At 43.4% G+C, this 17,063-nt stretch overlaps 1 protein-coding gene across 1 annotated transcript in view; it reads left to right on the top strand.

Moving 5' to 3' along the window:
- LAMA1 (laminin subunit alpha 1) overlaps window positions 1–17,063 on the top strand; it is a 169,875-nt gene that overhangs the window by 96,761 nt on the left and 56,051 nt on the right. The window contains exons 23-32 of the mRNA XM_030810731.1: window positions 1,019–1,255; window positions 2,898–3,041; window positions 3,555–3,734; window positions 4,651–4,836; window positions 5,702–5,829; window positions 6,470–6,590; window positions 7,789–7,926; window positions 12,679–12,800; window positions 15,019–15,105; window positions 15,371–15,564. Coding sequence (XP_030666591.1) covers window positions 1,019–1,255; window positions 2,898–3,041; window positions 3,555–3,734; window positions 4,651–4,836; window positions 5,702–5,829; window positions 6,470–6,590; window positions 7,789–7,926; window positions 12,679–12,800; window positions 15,019–15,105; window positions 15,371–15,564 — 1,537 coding nt within the window. The remainder of the gene's footprint in view (window positions 1–1,018; window positions 1,256–2,897; window positions 3,042–3,554; window positions 3,735–4,650; window positions 4,837–5,701; window positions 5,830–6,469; window positions 6,591–7,788; window positions 7,927–12,678; window positions 12,801–15,018; window positions 15,106–15,370; window positions 15,565–17,063) is intronic.

The raw sequence follows: 17,063 nt of genomic DNA, 5'->3' as shown, positions 1-17,063 counted from the left end.
AGGTGAGCAGATTACAAGGTCAGGAGATCGAGACCATCCTGGCTAACATGGTGAAACCCTGTCTCGACTAAAAATACAAAAAAAATTAGCTGGGCGTGGTGGCAGGCGCCTGTAGTCCCAGCTACTCGGGAGGCTGAGGCAGGAGAATGGCGTGAACCCAGGAGGCGGAGCTTGCAGTGAACCAAGATCGGGCCACTGCACTCCAGCCTGGGCAACAGAGCGAGACTCTGTCTCAAAAAAAAAAAGAAAATCCAAAAAGTATTTGAGTGTCCTTTAAATATATTGTACGATGTATACTCTCTTCCAAGAGAAAGTAATAAATCACTTTATTGGGGGTTTATGTCCAAATTGTGAGGCCTCCAGTTTTCTATGTAGCCTTCTTTGGTTAAATTTGGGTATAGTTTGTGTTTTGGAAACAAGAGGAAATTACTTTTTTTTTTTTTTTTTTTGGAGACGGGATCTCACTCTGTCACCCAGGCTGGAGTGCAGTGACACCATCAAAGCTCACTGCATCGTCGACCTCTTGGGCTCAAGCAGTCCTCCCACTTCAGCCCCCCAAGTGACTGGGACTACAGGCACGTGCCATCATGCCCAGCGAATTTTTTGATTATTTGTAGAGACGGGGTCTCACTATGTTGCCCAGGCTGGTCTCAAACTCTTGGGCTCAAGTGATCTTCCCACCTCTGCATCCCAAAGTGCTATAATTACAGGCATGGACCACTGTGACTGGCCTGATTTCTACAGTAATTTTGTTAGACTTGTTTTGACCTAGTAGATTTAATTTCAGTTCACAGTTTTGGCCCTGTGCGCATGTGCCACTAAGATGAACAGATTTCCAGCAACACAATGCCTGTCTCCTGTTGGCACATGGCAAAGTGAATCCACGCAGCAATAGCAAGAGAGAGATGGTTCATCTGTAGAACTTCCCCACATGTAGTGTTTTCCTGTAATTGAAATATGTGCACACTTGGAAGCATCAAATCTGCCTTTTTATTGAGTTGGTTTTCCCATCTCTCAGGCCTGCAATTGCAGTCTCGTGGGGTCGACTCATCATCGGTGCGATGTGGTCACCGGCCATTGCCAGTGCGAGTCAAAATTTGGTGGTCGGGCCTGCGATCAGTGTTCCTTGGGTTACAGAGACTTTCCTGACTGTGTTCCCTGTGACTGTGACCTGAGGGGGACGTCGGGGGACGCCTGCAACCTGGAGCAGGGTCTCTGCGGCTGTGCGGAGGAAACCGGGGCCTGCCCTTGCAAGGTATTTACCATCCATCCTCATATTTCTTCCTCTCTCTGGCTCCTCATCATGACTCCTGGGCTTTGACTACTTACCTAAGCAGCCAGGTTTCAGATGCTTTTCCTAGTGAGTTCACACTCCCTTCCGCATCTGAGTTCAAAGTCTCTTATGCTCCTCTAGAGTGATGGATGATTTTTGAAATTGAATTTTTACTGTTACAAGTGTCAGATGACGGAACCTATTTGAAAACTGCCCTGAGGTTTTGATCATATATTCCATAGGCTGAGTGGCTGTGTGTCTTGAGTATGCAGGTGAGGTAGGTATCTCAGGGCTTCAGGATTTGTGATGTGATCCCTGTGAGGTTATTGGGCTCCTGTATGTGTGGGCCACACTGAAGAAAATCGGGGTTTATTATTTTCCCAAGAGGTAAGATTTCAATGACATTATAAGTTTTGTGTATTTCCGTTAGTTTTCCCAATGTGCTTTGCTATTAGGAGGTCAGAGCCACCTCCTCTGGTCTTTTTCCCATGGGTGGTGAGATGGGAGCCCTCTGGCTTGATGATGGTAATGAGCTGATGGGTGACTGGAGATAAGAAGGAAAACTCATGTAGATATCATGGCCTGGGAGTAATGGAAGCATCAGTCTCCCCGTTTTCGGCCTTATTTATTTATTTAGAGACAGAGTCTTGCTCTGTCTCCCAGGCTGGAGTGCAGTGGCACAATCTCGGCTTACTGCAACCTCCGCCTCCTGGGTTCAAGCAATTCTCCTGCCTCAGCCTCCCGAGTAGCTGGGACTAGAGGTGCCCACCACCACGCCTGGCTAAATTTTTGTATTTTTAGTAGGGACGGGGTTTCACCATATTGGCCAGGCTGGTCTCGAACTCCTGACCTCAGGTGATCCGTCTGCCTTAACCTCCCAAAGTGCTGGGATTACAGGCGTGAACCACCACGCCCGGACTCTGCCAGGTCTTATGATAACAGCTGTGATGATAGACGAGTAGAGCAGCAGGCCTTGTCTTAATAATCACCTGGGCCAAGCACGGTGGCTCATACCTGTAATCCCAGCACTTTGGAAGACCGAGGTGGGTGAATCACTTGAGGTCAGGAGTTCGAGACCAGCCTGGCCAACATGGCGAAACCCCATCTCTACTAAAAATACAAAATTAGCTGGGCATGATGGTGGGTGCCTGTAGTCCCAGCTACTCAGGAGGCTGAGGCAGGAGAATTGCTTGAACCCGGGAGGTGGAGGTTGCAGTGAGCCAAGATTGCACCACTGCACTCCAGCCTGGGTGACAGAGCAAGACTCTGTCTTAAATAATAATAATAATAATCATAATAATCACCTCGCATGCCCAGGGATCATCAGAATCACCTGGAGACTCAAGGCAGCTTCCAGAGTTGTCTCGGGACCTTCTCATCAGGGACTCTGTATTTTCCAAACGCTTCCAAGATGATTCTGATAATCATCTGTGTTTAAGAATCACTGATTGGATGTTTGAGAAAACTGACACTCAGAAAGCTCAGGGCCTTGGCTAGAGGAAACTAATGTTTGTGCATCTATAATTATTTTTAAGATTATGTTTGTGTTTTATTTGTTTCTGTTTGTTCAGAAATCACGTCTCTTTTTTAGGCAAAAACAAGTCCTTTATTTGTTCCCCTTTAGGAGAATGTCTTTGGCCCTCAGTGCAATGAATGTCGAGAGGGCACCTTCGCTCTCCGTGCAGACAACCCCCTGGGCTGCAGCCCCTGCTTCTGCTCCGGGCTGTCCCACCTCTGCTCAGAGCTGGAGGGCTACGTGAGGACCCCAGTAAGTCACACACAGCCAAAATGTTCTGCTTCTAACCCCACTCTCCTGGGAGGTGGGTGGGGGTGGGAGACACAGCCAAGTGTTCACATTAAATTTTGCTCTTATGGCATCCGAAATTCTAGGAAGCTAATTTGGGTTAGAACGTGAATCAGAGCTCAGCTTCTGCTGGCTGAGGAAGTAAATGGAGCTTGAACTAAAGGCTGCCTGTGTTGTTCCTTAGCTAATCTATGAAAAGCTTTCATTGGAGAGAAGATAGAACTGCAAAATCTCAACCGTCTTCTGCATATCATTGAACATTTCCCCAGTGTAGCAACAGTTTGGCCCTAAATGGCAGTAGTTTAAAGCACTTTCAGTTCATTTTCTTCCAGATGTTTAGTTTAAAGGAAAAGTCTTTACTGTTTCTGTTTTAATAATGAAGCTGTTTCATCTGTGAAACTGATGGAATCTAAAGAATGAAACTGGAGTGGAAAGTTCGTATTTTGAAGTGCACTTTCCCCTCCTTTCGTGGTTTAGGTAACGCTGGGCTCCGATCAGCCTCTTCTGCGTGTGGTTTCTCAGAGTAACTTGAGGGGCACGACCGAGGGGGTTTACTACCAGGCCCCCGACTTCCTGCTGGATGCCGCCACCGTCCGGCAGCACATCCATGCAGAGCCGTTTTACTGGCGGCTGCCGCAGCAGTTCCAGGGAGACCAGGTGAGGTGCACACCCAGCCGAGAGCCAGTCCGCGCTTCCTAGGAGATATGGAAATTGTTTAAAATCACCATAGTCTGGGCCGGCCTGTCATTTAAAGAAGTGGTTATTAATTTCCTCTTTTAAGTGGGATCAGAGAAGTTTAATGCTTATAAAAATCTCCTCAAGTATATGGTTCCTTAAAATTTTTCATTAATTTTAAAAGTTTTTTAAGTTCACATTATATTAATTTGGTTCTTCCTAAAGCAGTCATTCAACAAACATATACAGTCATGTGTCACTTAACAACGGAGAGACATTCTAGGGGAATGTGTCATTAGGTGCGAACGTTCTTGTTATAATCTCATGAGACCATGGTCATATATGTGGTTTGTCATTGACTGAAATGTCATTACGTGGTATGGGACTGTACTGTGTTTACTGATATGCTCTTGGTACAAACCTAGGTGCTATGGCCTGGGAGTCCCTTTTCAAGAAATTATCACTCATTTGGGGGGGAAAAACCTGCTATAAAAGATCATGAAAGGCATCACTTGGATTTTTGTTTATATAAACATTGGAGTCTGTGTATGAATTCACCCTGATCTTTACAATTTGCAAATATGCATCCAGTGCTCCTGGAGATAGAGAAATTTTTAATCTAAAGGAGCTTGAAAATAATTTGCATCACTACCACATTGATTTGTTATTTTGGAGCTCACTTTTGTTTGTTTTCTCAAAAGGAACTATGTAACTTAGGTCAACTTAATAATCCATAATTAAATGGAATTAGAAGGAAGCAAATCCCAGACAACAAATTTCACCCATGTGATGTATTTTTAAGACACAAGATTTCTCTCATATGGTGGCAGTCTTGCAGTAAAATGTTTTTAAAGGAAAGCTTTGTCAGAGAAGTAAACAACACTTTATTATTTGATAGCTCATGGCCTATGGTGGCAAACTGAAGTACAGCGTGGCCTTCTATTCTTTGGATGGCGTCGGCACCTCCAATTTTGAGCCTCAAGTTCTCATCAAAGGTGGTCGGATCAGAAAGCAAGTCATTTACATGGATGCACCAGCCCCAGAGAATGGAGTGAGACAGGAACAAGAAGTAGCAATGAGAGAGGTGATAATGGGATCTTTTCGTATAAGTTCCTTAAAGACATTGACTTTGCTATGGATGTAGTGAAAGATGAAAGCCATTAATAAGAGAATGAGCGGCCAGGTACGGTGGCTCACACCTGTAATCCCACCACTTTGATAAGCCGAGGTGGGTGGATCACCTGAGGTCAGGAGTTTGAGACCAGTCTGTCCAACATGATGAAACCCCGTCTCTACTAAAAATACAAAAATTAGCCAGGCATGGTGGCGCACACCTGTAGTCCCAGCTACTTGGGAGGCTGAGATGGGAGAATCGCTTGAACTCGGGAGGCAGAGGTTGCAGTGAGCTGAGATTGTGCCACTGTACTCCAGCTTGTGCAACAGAGAAACTGTCTCAAAAAAAAAAAAAAAAAAAAAAGACTGAGCAGGAAGACCCTGGGATCAAAATTCCTGTGGGATTAGCAAGATCTCCAAAAACAGTTTGAATTTCAAATTCTCAAGAAATGTATATTAGGCTTATGTCAATTTAGTTGGCACTGCATCTTAAATGCCTTCTCTTGGCATACTATTTTCAACCTGCATAGAGATAGTGGTACAGGAGACTTTGGACTTGTTCAGATTTGGGAAGTGTCTGTTCTTCCAGCAGATGTTTACTGGACGTTTGCTGTGTGGCTGGCACTGCCTTAGGTAATGCGTATCTATTGATAAATGGGACTGACACTGCGCCTGCCCATGGAGGTTTCAGGAGGTCTTTGTCAGTTACACTCAGCGGCATGCACAGAACACGGCTCATTTCTGGAGAAATTTATAAAAGAATTTATTCTTTATAAGTTTTATGCCTGTCAGAATTTGGCCTCTGAACTTAATTGAATGTGTTTCTCATTCTACAGAATTTCTGGAAATATTTTAACTCTGTTTCTGAAAAACCTGTCACACGAGAGGATTTTATGTCTGTCCTTAGCGATATTGAGTACATCCTCATCAAGGCATCGTATGGTCAAGGATTACAGCAGAGCAGGTACTTGGAGCTTCTAGAATTTTGACCATTATTTTCGTATTTGAAAGCAAACTGAAAGAATTTGATTCACTTCACTTCCATTACCTACTATTTTTATTAATCCATGTAGTTCAGTTCCTTACCGAAACATTATTAAATATTAATATCATTATGGAATGTGTGAATTATAACTAAAGTATCCACCTAGCATGCTAATGTCAATATAAAATATAAGGACATAATGGTGGAATCTTAGCTGAAGATAAAATGAAAAAAAAAACAAAAAACAATTGCTATTTCTGCCCATGAAAACTGAAATGCCCATGTCTTCGTAATGGTGTATAAAGAATGCTGTCACCTACTCGTCTAACACTTTAGCCCATAAAGAAAGCTATTAGGTCTTGGCCAAGTCAGCACTTCAAGAGGTCTTTTAGGTGTACTTGTGTCACATTATTTTTAAATTCTAAAATGTCTAAAGTGTATCATGACAGTTACTAATGCGCTGTAACACACTTCACTTATAATCACAAGCGGGAACTACTCCAAACAGGGAAGAAAGCTCTGGTTTCATATATATGCAAATGTTAGGTCATGTGCTATGTTTCTAGAAAGTTTTTCAAATGTTAGCATTTCCTGTCTTCTTAACATGATGGCTGCACAGAATCTCAGACATTTCAATGGAGGTTGGCAGAAAGGCTGAAAAGCTGCACCCAGAAGAAGAGGTTGCATCTCTTTTAGAGAATTGTGTCTGTCCTCCTGGCACTGTGGGATTCTCATGTCAGGTAGGGAGGCTCTAGTCAAAATCTATTTCCTGGGTTTGAGTTGAAATGTGCTTGTTACAGCAACTCCAAGAGACGAACAGAACTTATGTGTATCTACTATATCATTTTTTTTCTCTTTTTGAATTAAAAAGAAATTAATTTTGGTAAAATGTACATAACAAAATCTGCCATCTTAACCATTCTTCAGTGTACAGTTTAGTCGTGTTAAGTACAGTCACATTGTTGTGCAACTGTCACCACTGTCATCCTCAGAACTTTTTATCATCTCAAACGCAAACTCTGCACTCATTAAACACTAGCTCCCCATTTCCTGTCTCCCCAGTCCCCCACAACCACCATTCTCCTTTTGGTCTCCATGTATTTGACCACTCTAGGGTCCTCTTCTATAATATATGTAATACATGGCACATGCCTGTAATCCCAGCTACTCAGGAGGCTGAGACAGGAGAATCACTTGAACCTGGGAGGCGGAGGCTGCAATGAGCTGAGATCGAGCCATTGCACTGCAGCCTGAGTGACAGAGAGATACTCCGTCTCAAAAATAAATAAATAAATAAAATAAGTGGAGTAATACAGAATTTGTCTTTTTGCGAATGGCTTGTTTCACTTAGCATAATGTCCTCAAGGCTCATCCATATTGTAGCATGTGTCAGAATTTGCCACCTTTTTAAGGCTGAATAATTCCATTGTACATACATGCCACATTTTGCTTATTCATTAATCTGTCAATGAATAAACTTGGGTGGCTTCCCCGTCTTGGCTATTGTGAATAATGCTGCTATGAACATAGGGGTTCAAATATCTCTTTGAGATTCTGCTTTCAGTTCTTTTGGATGTGTACCCAAAAGTGGACTTGCAGAATCATATGGTACTTGCATTTTCCATCTTTGGAGAGATGGAAATGGTATAGCTGCTGGTTTTTACTGTACCATCTTACATTCTCACCAGCAGTATACAAGGTCCAGTTTCTCACCAATACTTGTTAGTGTTTTTTTTTTTTTGATAGTTGATACCCTAACAGGTGTGAGGTGGTATCACCTTGTGTTTTTTCATTTGCATTTCTCTGATGATAGAGATGTTGAACTTCTTTTCATATACTCGTTGGCCGTTTGTATGTCTCCTTTGGAGAAATATCTATTCAAGTCCTTCACTCACTTTTTAATCAGACTTTTTTGTCCTCCCTTTTGCATCCTCTCAGGACTGTGCCCCTGGGTACCACAGAGGGAAGCTCCCAGCAGGGAGTGACAGGGGACCACGCCCTCTGGTTGCTCCTTGTGTGCCCTGCAGTTGCAACAACCATAGTGACACCTGTGACCCCGACACCGGAAAGTGTCTGGTATGCTGGTTTGTGGGGGTGTTTGCCTGAGTTTAGAAGTAAAGTGGATGCTGAGTGTCAGATTTCTGGTCTAAGTCATAGCCGTGCCTTGGTTTAGTGAGAGGTTAAATTTAGCTAAATATAAAATATAAACCTATTTCCTTGAGGAAGGCGTAGCTTAGTGGTTCTGACCTTATCAGTGGAAATTCTTTTATAAATTTTCCTTTCTTGATGAATTTATCTGTGGGCATCAATTTGGGAATTATAGTCGTGCACCAAATAATGACATTTTCATCAACAGCAGATCACATATAGGACAGTGGTCTGATGAGACTATAATACTGTATTTTTACTGCACCTTTTCTGTTAGATATAGTTAGATGCACAAATATTTCCTGCTGTGTTGCAATTGCCTACAGTATTCAGTACGGTAACATGCTAGACAGGTTTGTGGCCCAGGAACAATAGGCTCTACCATATGGCCTAGGCGTGTAGTAGGCTGTGCCATAAGTGCACTCTATGATGTCCGCACAGTGACAAAATCAGCTAGGGATGCATTTCTCAGGCAGTATCCCCGTCTTTAAGTGACGCATGACTGTAGTTGCATGCCTTGTTTTTAATTGCAGTACTGGTTGCCATAGTCAAAATAGATGAGAACTGTATATGATGAAGTTTGGGGGCTCACGTAGGAATTTTAAAATCACTTAATGCCAGTGTTGAAAATGTATTTCTCTGTGTAAAGTATTGCCCTCTCCTTGCATTTTTTTAAAAAATGCATATTCTCTAGGGGATAACAGCACATTATTCACATGATAGTGTGTGTTTGCTTCTCAGCCACCTTCTCCTAGGCCAAGATTGGTCTCGGGGACACTTGGAGAGCTCTGACCACTGTAAACGACTAAGCCGCCAGACAGAAGCCTCGCAACCCTGACTGAGGACAAACTCCTGTGTCCGTGATTTAGCTTAAGCCAATGAGGCAGATAACAAAATAATCTGATATTCATTTCCTACTCCTGAAGGCTCATGCTTTACAATAACTCAGGTGGAAACATTGATTACTAGTTGTTCCAAGATTAACTCGCCTTGGGTAAAATAATGCATTGAAGGGAAATGAGCTGCCCACCAAGGACATACCTGAAGCCTTGGAGATCCTGGGTGTGGCCCAATCACAAGGAAACGCTGGAGCCAAAACAGAGGAATTAGTACTGCGGGCTCCCAACCTGCCTCCTGCCACATTTTGATTCTGGTTTTCCCTCTTTTTGACAATTCCTGTGGCTGAAACCCATTATAAACAAAAAATGGTGTCTGGGCTTAGGGGATGGGATTTCAGGGTTGCAATGGTCCTTCTATTCTTGTCAGAGTTCCTTCAGATTTTATTTTATTTTATTTTTTCGAGATGGAGGCTTGCTCTGTCACCCAGGCTGGAATGCAATGGGGCAGTATGCTCACTGCAACATCTGCCTCTTGGCTTCAAGTGATTCTCCTGCCTCAGCCTCCTGAATAGCTGAGATTACAGGTGCCCACCACCACACCCAGCTAATTTTTGTATTTTTAGTAGAGACAGGGTTTCACCATGTTGGCCAGGCTGGTTTCAAACTCCTGACCTCAAATGATCCGCCTGTCTTGGCCTTCCAAAGTGCTGGGATCACAGGCATGAGCCATCACGCCCGGCTGTCCCTTCTATCTAGATATTAAGTCTGAGCTATAACAGCCGTGCCAGGCAGTAATTTAGTGTACATTTTACACACCTGCCACAATGGGGCGCTCACTCCCAAAACAGCTCAGCTCATCTTTGGGCAGCTCTGATTCTTTAAAAAGCCAGTGCCCCTGGACCATGCATCTGTTGGTGCAGTTTTATTCTTTGGAGCTGTTGAGATAAACCATGAGTTCAGATTATTCATGAAAAGTGATGTGATCTTAACAAATACCTTGTGAAACTACTTGATCAAATTCCTCTTTCCCATGTTCAAAGGCCCTGAATCTTCAGCCCTCCAAGTCACATACCCTCACGTGCCTGGAGGCCAGATGGAGTGGTCATGGGTCCATTCACCAGCCTGGGATGTGCATGTCACCGTCTGTCTTCGGTATCCTGCCCTGAGCCTAATGCCTTTGCTCCCGGAGTTGGTGGGAGCTTCCCTCCTTAACTCGAGGTGCTGTGTCTCCACGGCACAGCCTGGACAGGGTAGTCATGCCCGCCCTGTCACTGCTGCCTCACGGCATTGACTAGACACAAAACCCTTGCACTCTTCCCACCAATATAGCGCCTCAGTCCCTTCTTCCTTGCTCTTCGAGCTCAGGACCTTCCCTTCTATCCTCAGTTTTTCGAATCCTTTTGTGGTTTAGTGCAATTCATTTCCCTTCAACATAATCTGCTAAGCACTCCCTCTGTACTTACTGTACAGGTAGATATGAAGACCTTTTTGGATCTGATTTTGTCATTAGTAGATAGGATGTTCAGGTCACTGGGCATTTGGTGTTATCATAAAAATGATTGATTGGGGCTGGGCGCAGTGGCTCACGCCTGTAATACCAACACTTTGGGAGGCCAAGGCAGGCAGATCACCTGGGGTCAGGAGTTTGAGACCAGCCTGACCAACATGGAGAAACCCCTTCTCTACTAAAAATACAAAATTAGCCAGGTGTGGTGGCTCATGCGTGTAATCCCAGCTACTCGGGAGGCCGGGGCAGAAGAATCACTTGAACCCGGGAGGCAGAGGTTGCAGTGAGCCAAGATCACACCATTGCACTCCAGCCTGGGCAACAAGAGTGAAACTCCACCTCAAAAAAAGAGTGATTGATTGGAAGTATGACTTGGAAGGGGCTGGGGAGACTGAGGACAACGGCGGTAGCTTGGGAGCTCCTCTTCCTGGTTACCCACTCCCTACCACTGCCTTCTGGGAGATACGACTGAACCTTTTTACATCAGTGGAATATTGGCAGGCATTCTCTGTGCATTTCCCATGGCAACTAATTCAGCCCACACTTTGGTTCTCATTAAGAGGTCCTTATTTCCCTGCCACTCTTGGGGCAGCTTGTCTTTGCTTCTCTAGGGACCCCACAGTCTGTCGTACGTCAGGGGGAGTTGGTGTTAGCCATGGAAAACCTGAAAATCTTTAATTCTCTCTCATCATCTAATATTTTTTCATTGTCAGGTTTAGGCCATGCCATTAACACATGTCTTTAACACATTTACTTTTCAAGAGAGAGATTACAAATTTTACTTCTAAAGAGAAATCGGTTTGAGAGGTCAGGTAGATCCCAGTAAAATTTATCCTCATCAGGGAAAAAAATAGGAATAGAACTTTAAAATGGAAAATACTAGAATTTTAAAAAACATTTAAATGAACTTAAAGTAGTCTTTTTAAATATGTAACAAGATGTCTTTCTGTATCACCTCTCGCTGCCAAGGATAAAAGTGTGAGTCAGCCTGGGCATTTGCTCAGGGGTTCCTCACTGATCCTGGAAACCTATTCAGCTGCATCAGACATGGAATCTTGTGCCCAGTGGCTGAGTAAATAGAGATGAATTGAGCAAATGCCAATTTCAAATTGGAATCAGATGGCAAGAACTGCTTGTTCTTTTAGCTTTAAAAATGTGTACACTTTTTGGCCGGGCACGGTGGCTCACTCCTGTAATCCCAGCACTTTGGGAGGCCGAGGCGGGTAGATCACAAGGTCAGGAGATCGAGACCATCCTGGCTAACATGGTGAAATCCTGTCTCTACTAAAAATAAAAATAAAAATAAAATTAGCCGGGTGTGGTGGTGGGCGCCTATAGTCCCGGCTACTCGGGAGGCTGAGGCAGGAGAATGGCATGAACCCGGGAGGTGGAGCTCGCAGTGAGCCGAGATCATGCCTCTGCACTCCAGCCTGGGCCACAGAGCGAGACTCCGTCTCAGAAAAAAAAAAAAAAAAAAAAAAGTGTACCCTTTTTAATAGGAAGACCATAGGTCCAAAGGATGATATAAAATTTTACTGGAAGTGCCACATGGGGTGGCTCGTGCATGTTGTCCCAGCTACTTAGGAAGCCGAGGCAGGAGGATCACCTGAGGCCAGGAGTTAGAGGCCAGCCTGGGCAACATAGCAAGATCCACTATCTGTACAAAAAAGTTAAAAGTTAGACAAACATGGTGGCGTGTGCCTCTGGTCCCACCTACTCGAGAGGCTGAGGCAGGAGAATCACTTGAGCCTGGGAGGTCAAAGCTACAGTGAGCTATGATTGCACCACTGCACCCCAGCCTGGGCAACACAGGGAGACCTCGTCTCTAAAAAAAAAAAAAGAAAAAAATTAACTGGAAGTTAGTTGTTGGTTGCAGTAATCTATCAGTGGTGCTCTAAAACCATGAGTTTTCTTCCCTCATTGTCTATTTCCTAAATCATCTATCCATTCTTCAACTCCTTACATGTGGTTGTTGAACCCTGACTATGTGCAAAACTGGTGCTTCAAATTGTTTTTTGGGGCACTAAATATTTTAAATCTATGTTTTAAGGTTCTGCAAACTGCTTTTAGGGCTCCTGTGTCTGTTTTCCTTAAGAAGAATGTACTAGTAATTTCTTGGCTGTATTGGATGAATGCAGCCTTAGGATGAATGAAAGCCACAGAGCTGGAAATGTTCAGGATTTTAAGAATATGGAGGAAAATGCTCCCCTTTCCTGAAGAATATTTTTAAAAGCTAGCTGATATAAAACGTGGCAGTGCTTAGCTATTACCAGATAAGAATGATTTCTAACAATTTCCCATTTTTTCCCTCTTCCTTTAAATGTGGGCTCCCAGAACTGTGGCGATAACACAGCAGGTGACCATTGTGATGTGTGTGCTTCTGGCTACTACGGGAAGGTGACTGGCTCAGCAAGTGACTGTGCTCTGTGTGCCTGTCCTCACAGCCCTCCTGCCAGGTGAGTCCCCACAGGTGCAGCTGGCATGCTAGGCTGCCCAGGGCTGCTTCCAGTTCAGCCTCATTTTCAAGGGTCTCTGAGTGGTCTGTTGTTAATGAATATTCTCCATTGGTTGCAAAAGGCTAATTTTAAGCAAAAGTGTTCATTCTCAAAAGCATTGGAAGAGAATCTTTTCAAAAGCAAAGTATCTGTTTTGGTATCGGATGTTTGGATGGAAGCAATTAAAGACTTTTAGGTTTTGTTTTTTAAGACTCATTTTAGCCCGCAGCATATGTATCCAATCTGCATTCGGAGATAAATTATTATTTATTTTATTGATAATGATACAAAAGAACCCAATTACCGTTTAAGGGAATGGGGTTAGAGTTTATATAAGCTGGTGCCTAATTGCTGAAATGCCACATGGTGATAAAATTGGGGCTAGTTTCTACCTTGTACTCATGATGCTTGTATAGAATTATCTGAATGCAAAAGGGAACCAGAAATTTTAAGTGGGAATTAGAATATCAAAGAATCCTCTTTGGTTCAAATGAAAATTGTAACTCATCAATAATATTTTATTATCGCTTAGAACATTTGGCAAGGTATTGAACATATAAAGATCAAATGTTAACTTTTGGTATACTGCAATGAAGCATTCCTTTTAATATTTGTCTGAATCTTCTGTTTTTTATTGCCTCCAAGTAAATGATGCCTGATGGTGAGTACCAAATGAGAGGCACTATGTACACTTCCCTTGCAAGCTATGAAGCATCCTAAAATTTGTTGTTACTAGTGCTTATTTTTTATATTAAATGTATATATATAAATATTGACTTGTCAATTCCACTTCTGTAGTCTATGCTATAGAAATACTTGCATGTGTGTGTAAAGATGGATGTGTTTTTGCATTGCTTGTACTCATGAGGAATAAGGGGAAAACGGAAATATCTACTTACAGGGAATTGATTATATACATTGTGTTACATTCCTAGAGTGAAATATTTTACAAACACGGAGAAAAGAATAAGGTATATCTGTAGGCACAGAATTGGAGAAATGGCCAATTGAAGTATGTAATTGAATATGTAGTGTGATGCCATTTTGGAAAAAATTCATAACCACATGTCTATTCATACCCATATTATAGGTGGCTATATGTGCCCAGAGAAGTATTGGGAAGGACATTCTACCCTACTACTTTGCACGTTTCTGTTCTGTTTGAATATTTTACTTCTTCAATCTTAAAAAGGTTATAAACATCCCCAAAGTCCGCATTAATAAATTAAAGTTTGTGCTATCAGGAAGAGATTGTGAGGGTGTGAACATTCGTGTGTGCTCTGAATCTCAGATGCCCTAAAACACATGCTTTATTTTCTACATATTTTGTTTCCACTGAAGTCTGTCCCTTTACCATTTTAAGAAGGAAAAAGAGTCAGAACTGGTATGGGGCTGATAACTGACGCTGGAAACTTCGTCTTGCTAACCAAAAGGAACCAGATTTGGCTCTACCCAGTTTTGTTTTTTATTGTTGTCTCCAGTAGTTTGCATGCACCCAGCTCAGCCTCTGGATGGCGCATTGGTAATTTAAAACGTGAAGGCAGAGGGTAGAGGATGTTGAGAAAAAGGAGTAAAACAAAAGCAGAAATCCATGAATGAGGAGATCAAATCCCAGTCGATTAAACTTTGAGAGGCTCTGTCATTTTGCTTCCGGCAGCCTACCACATAACTCCCTGCCTGCCTTTAGGTGCATCAATTCTCCAGTTCCACCCTACTTCATTGCCTTTGCTTCCCTGGCTTTCATTACAGTTAATAAAGTTCTTTTCGTCAGCATGTGTTCAGCCATCTTCCCTCTGCTGTTTTTCATGCTTGCTCATAGTTGTTTCAGCTCTCTTACCACCTTATCACTTAGTAAGCAAAGACCCTTTTCCCTTGGGACACTCTTGTTGGGTGGCCAATTAGTGATAATCCCTAAGGTCAGTCTTCTTCCACTTAACATTCACATGATTGTCCCTGGACAGGGTCTTATGAATGTCTTTTGGATATAAGATGGGCGTGCACTTACTGATTACATTTATTTTCCTTCTTTTTGCCAGGTAGATTGTAAGCTCTAAAACGCTACGTGTAGTCACATAACTTTGAGACCAGTATGGTATATCCTAAGAGTAATGAATAAGTACCTTAAGGAAAGATGGAAATTGTATATCTGAAAATTGAAAAAGAAATTCTTTTCCTCCAGTTTTAGTCCCACTTGTGTCTTGGAAGGTGACCACAATTTCCGTTGTGACGCCTGTCTCCTGGGCTATGAAGGACAACATTGTGAAAGGTACATGGGTGGATTGTCACGTGGAAATCCCTGGGCACTCTGTTTCTTTTATAAGGTATTGGGCATATTTACTATAGTAATCTGGGAGCCATTATGAATTTGGATGTGCTTGATTGAAATAGGACCTCATTACTGTTCCAGAACAAGTTTTCCCAAGGTGAATGGATCTGTGCTTTGCATTTCGTTTGGCGGAAATGATTACCGTCGCGAGTTAGAAGCTGGTATTGACCATCCTGTCTGCACCTATGTCCCTTCCTTTCTGTAGGTGCTCCTCGGGCTATTATGGGAACCCTCAAACACCAGGTGGCAGTTGCCAGAAGTGTGACTGCAACCCGCACGGCTCTGTCCACGGTGACTGTGACCGCACATCTGGGCAGTGTGTTTGCAGGCTGGGGGCCTCGGGGCTCCGGTGCGATGAGTGTGAACCAAGGCACATTCTGATGGAAACGGATTGTGTTTGTGAGTATTTCTCCTCTAAATGTGTAAAGATGGTTTTTCCTCCCAAATGTGCCGGGAAAGAAGTGGTGACGGCACACTGAAGTGTCTGCAGGATACAAACATCCTATTTTATTTTCATTTTCTTATTTTCTAAGCATAGATCACTGTTGCATCTGCTGAACTGAACCTTTCATCATGTGTTTTCCAGCTGAGGCAGGAGGTTCTAAGATAGCAGTTTATTCCTCTGGCACTCAGAGCAGCACAGTGATTTCAACTTTCTCGTTTAGTGGCATTAATATTTCCTTTAGTGGAGCCAGGAGTGATTTAGTGCAGGAGAGGAAACAGCTTTGTGAGGTTGTCATTTGTGTTACCCCAATTTCGTGATAGCTTCCACTTGTGACTATCATGGATTAAAAACAAAACAAAACAGAGTCTTGCTCTGTCCCCCAGACTGGAGTGCAGTAGCACAATCTCGGCTCATTGCAACCTCCGCCTCCTGGACTGAGGTGATTCTTCTGCCTCAGCCTCCCGAGTAGCTGGGATCACAGATGTCCACCACCTTGCCTGGCTAATTTTTGTATTTTTAGTAGAAACAGGGTTTCACCATGTTGGCCAGGCTGGTCTTGAACTCCTGACCTCAGGCAATCCGCCTGCCTTGGCCTCCCAAAGTTCTGGGATTACAGGCATGAACTACATGCCCAGCCTGTCATGGACTTTTGCAAACTTTTTTTCCTGTTCTGATTTATTTTACCAGCAAGTGCGTGAGATAGTCATCTTGGGATGTCTTCTCAGGGGTTAATGGGGAAGATAAGGAGTCCTGTTAGGATCATGGCGTTGGAGGTCTTTTTTGCTTTGACTTTTGTGTGGATTATAGGCACAAACACCCTCACTATCCTCTCCAGTGTCCTTCACTTGTACTTGCGAAAGATGCATTTGCAAACTGTCTGAGGACGTGACAGAGCAAGCTGTAGAAGGGAATGATGGGATTCAGTGCAGTGGGCCCTAGTTAAAGATGAGCCAGGCAGCATAAAGATGGGGGCAGAAGAATGAAATGTGTGCCATAACTCCCTGCCTGTCTTTAGGTGCATCGATTCTCCAGTTCCGCCCTACTTCCTTGCCTTTGCTTCCCTGGCTTGCCTTCCTCGCCTTTCATTACAGTCAATAAAGTACTTTCTTTCCGTCAGCGTGTGTTCAGCCATCTTCCCCCTGCTGTTTTTCATGCTTGCTCATAGTTGTTTCAACTCTCTTACCGCCTTATCACTTAGTAAGCAAAGACCCTTTTGCTTACTGGGCGCCACTCTCGGCCTCAGCTGTTTCTTTCTGTGTGACCTCTGGGAAGTTACTTATCTGATCTGAGTCTTGGCGTCATCATTGAATAGGGGCCTAGCACTTCCTGCCGTGCCACCCATGGCACAGTTGGAGTGAGAATGAGATCAGATGTGGTGCACGGGGTCTTGGAGTGTACTCTGACCGCATATGTCGTTTTCACAAAACAGCTTATGCAACTCCGTGAAAAAATG

The sequence above is a fragment of the Nomascus leucogenys genome, chromosome 4 (genome assembly GCF_006542625.1).
Source record: "Nomascus leucogenys isolate Asia chromosome 4, Asia_NLE_v1, whole genome shotgun sequence".
Taxonomy (NCBI): domain Eukaryota; kingdom Metazoa; phylum Chordata; class Mammalia; order Primates; family Hylobatidae; genus Nomascus; species Nomascus leucogenys.
Note: the sequence above shows the minus strand (reverse complement) of the source record. Positions and strands in the feature narration are given on the sequence as shown.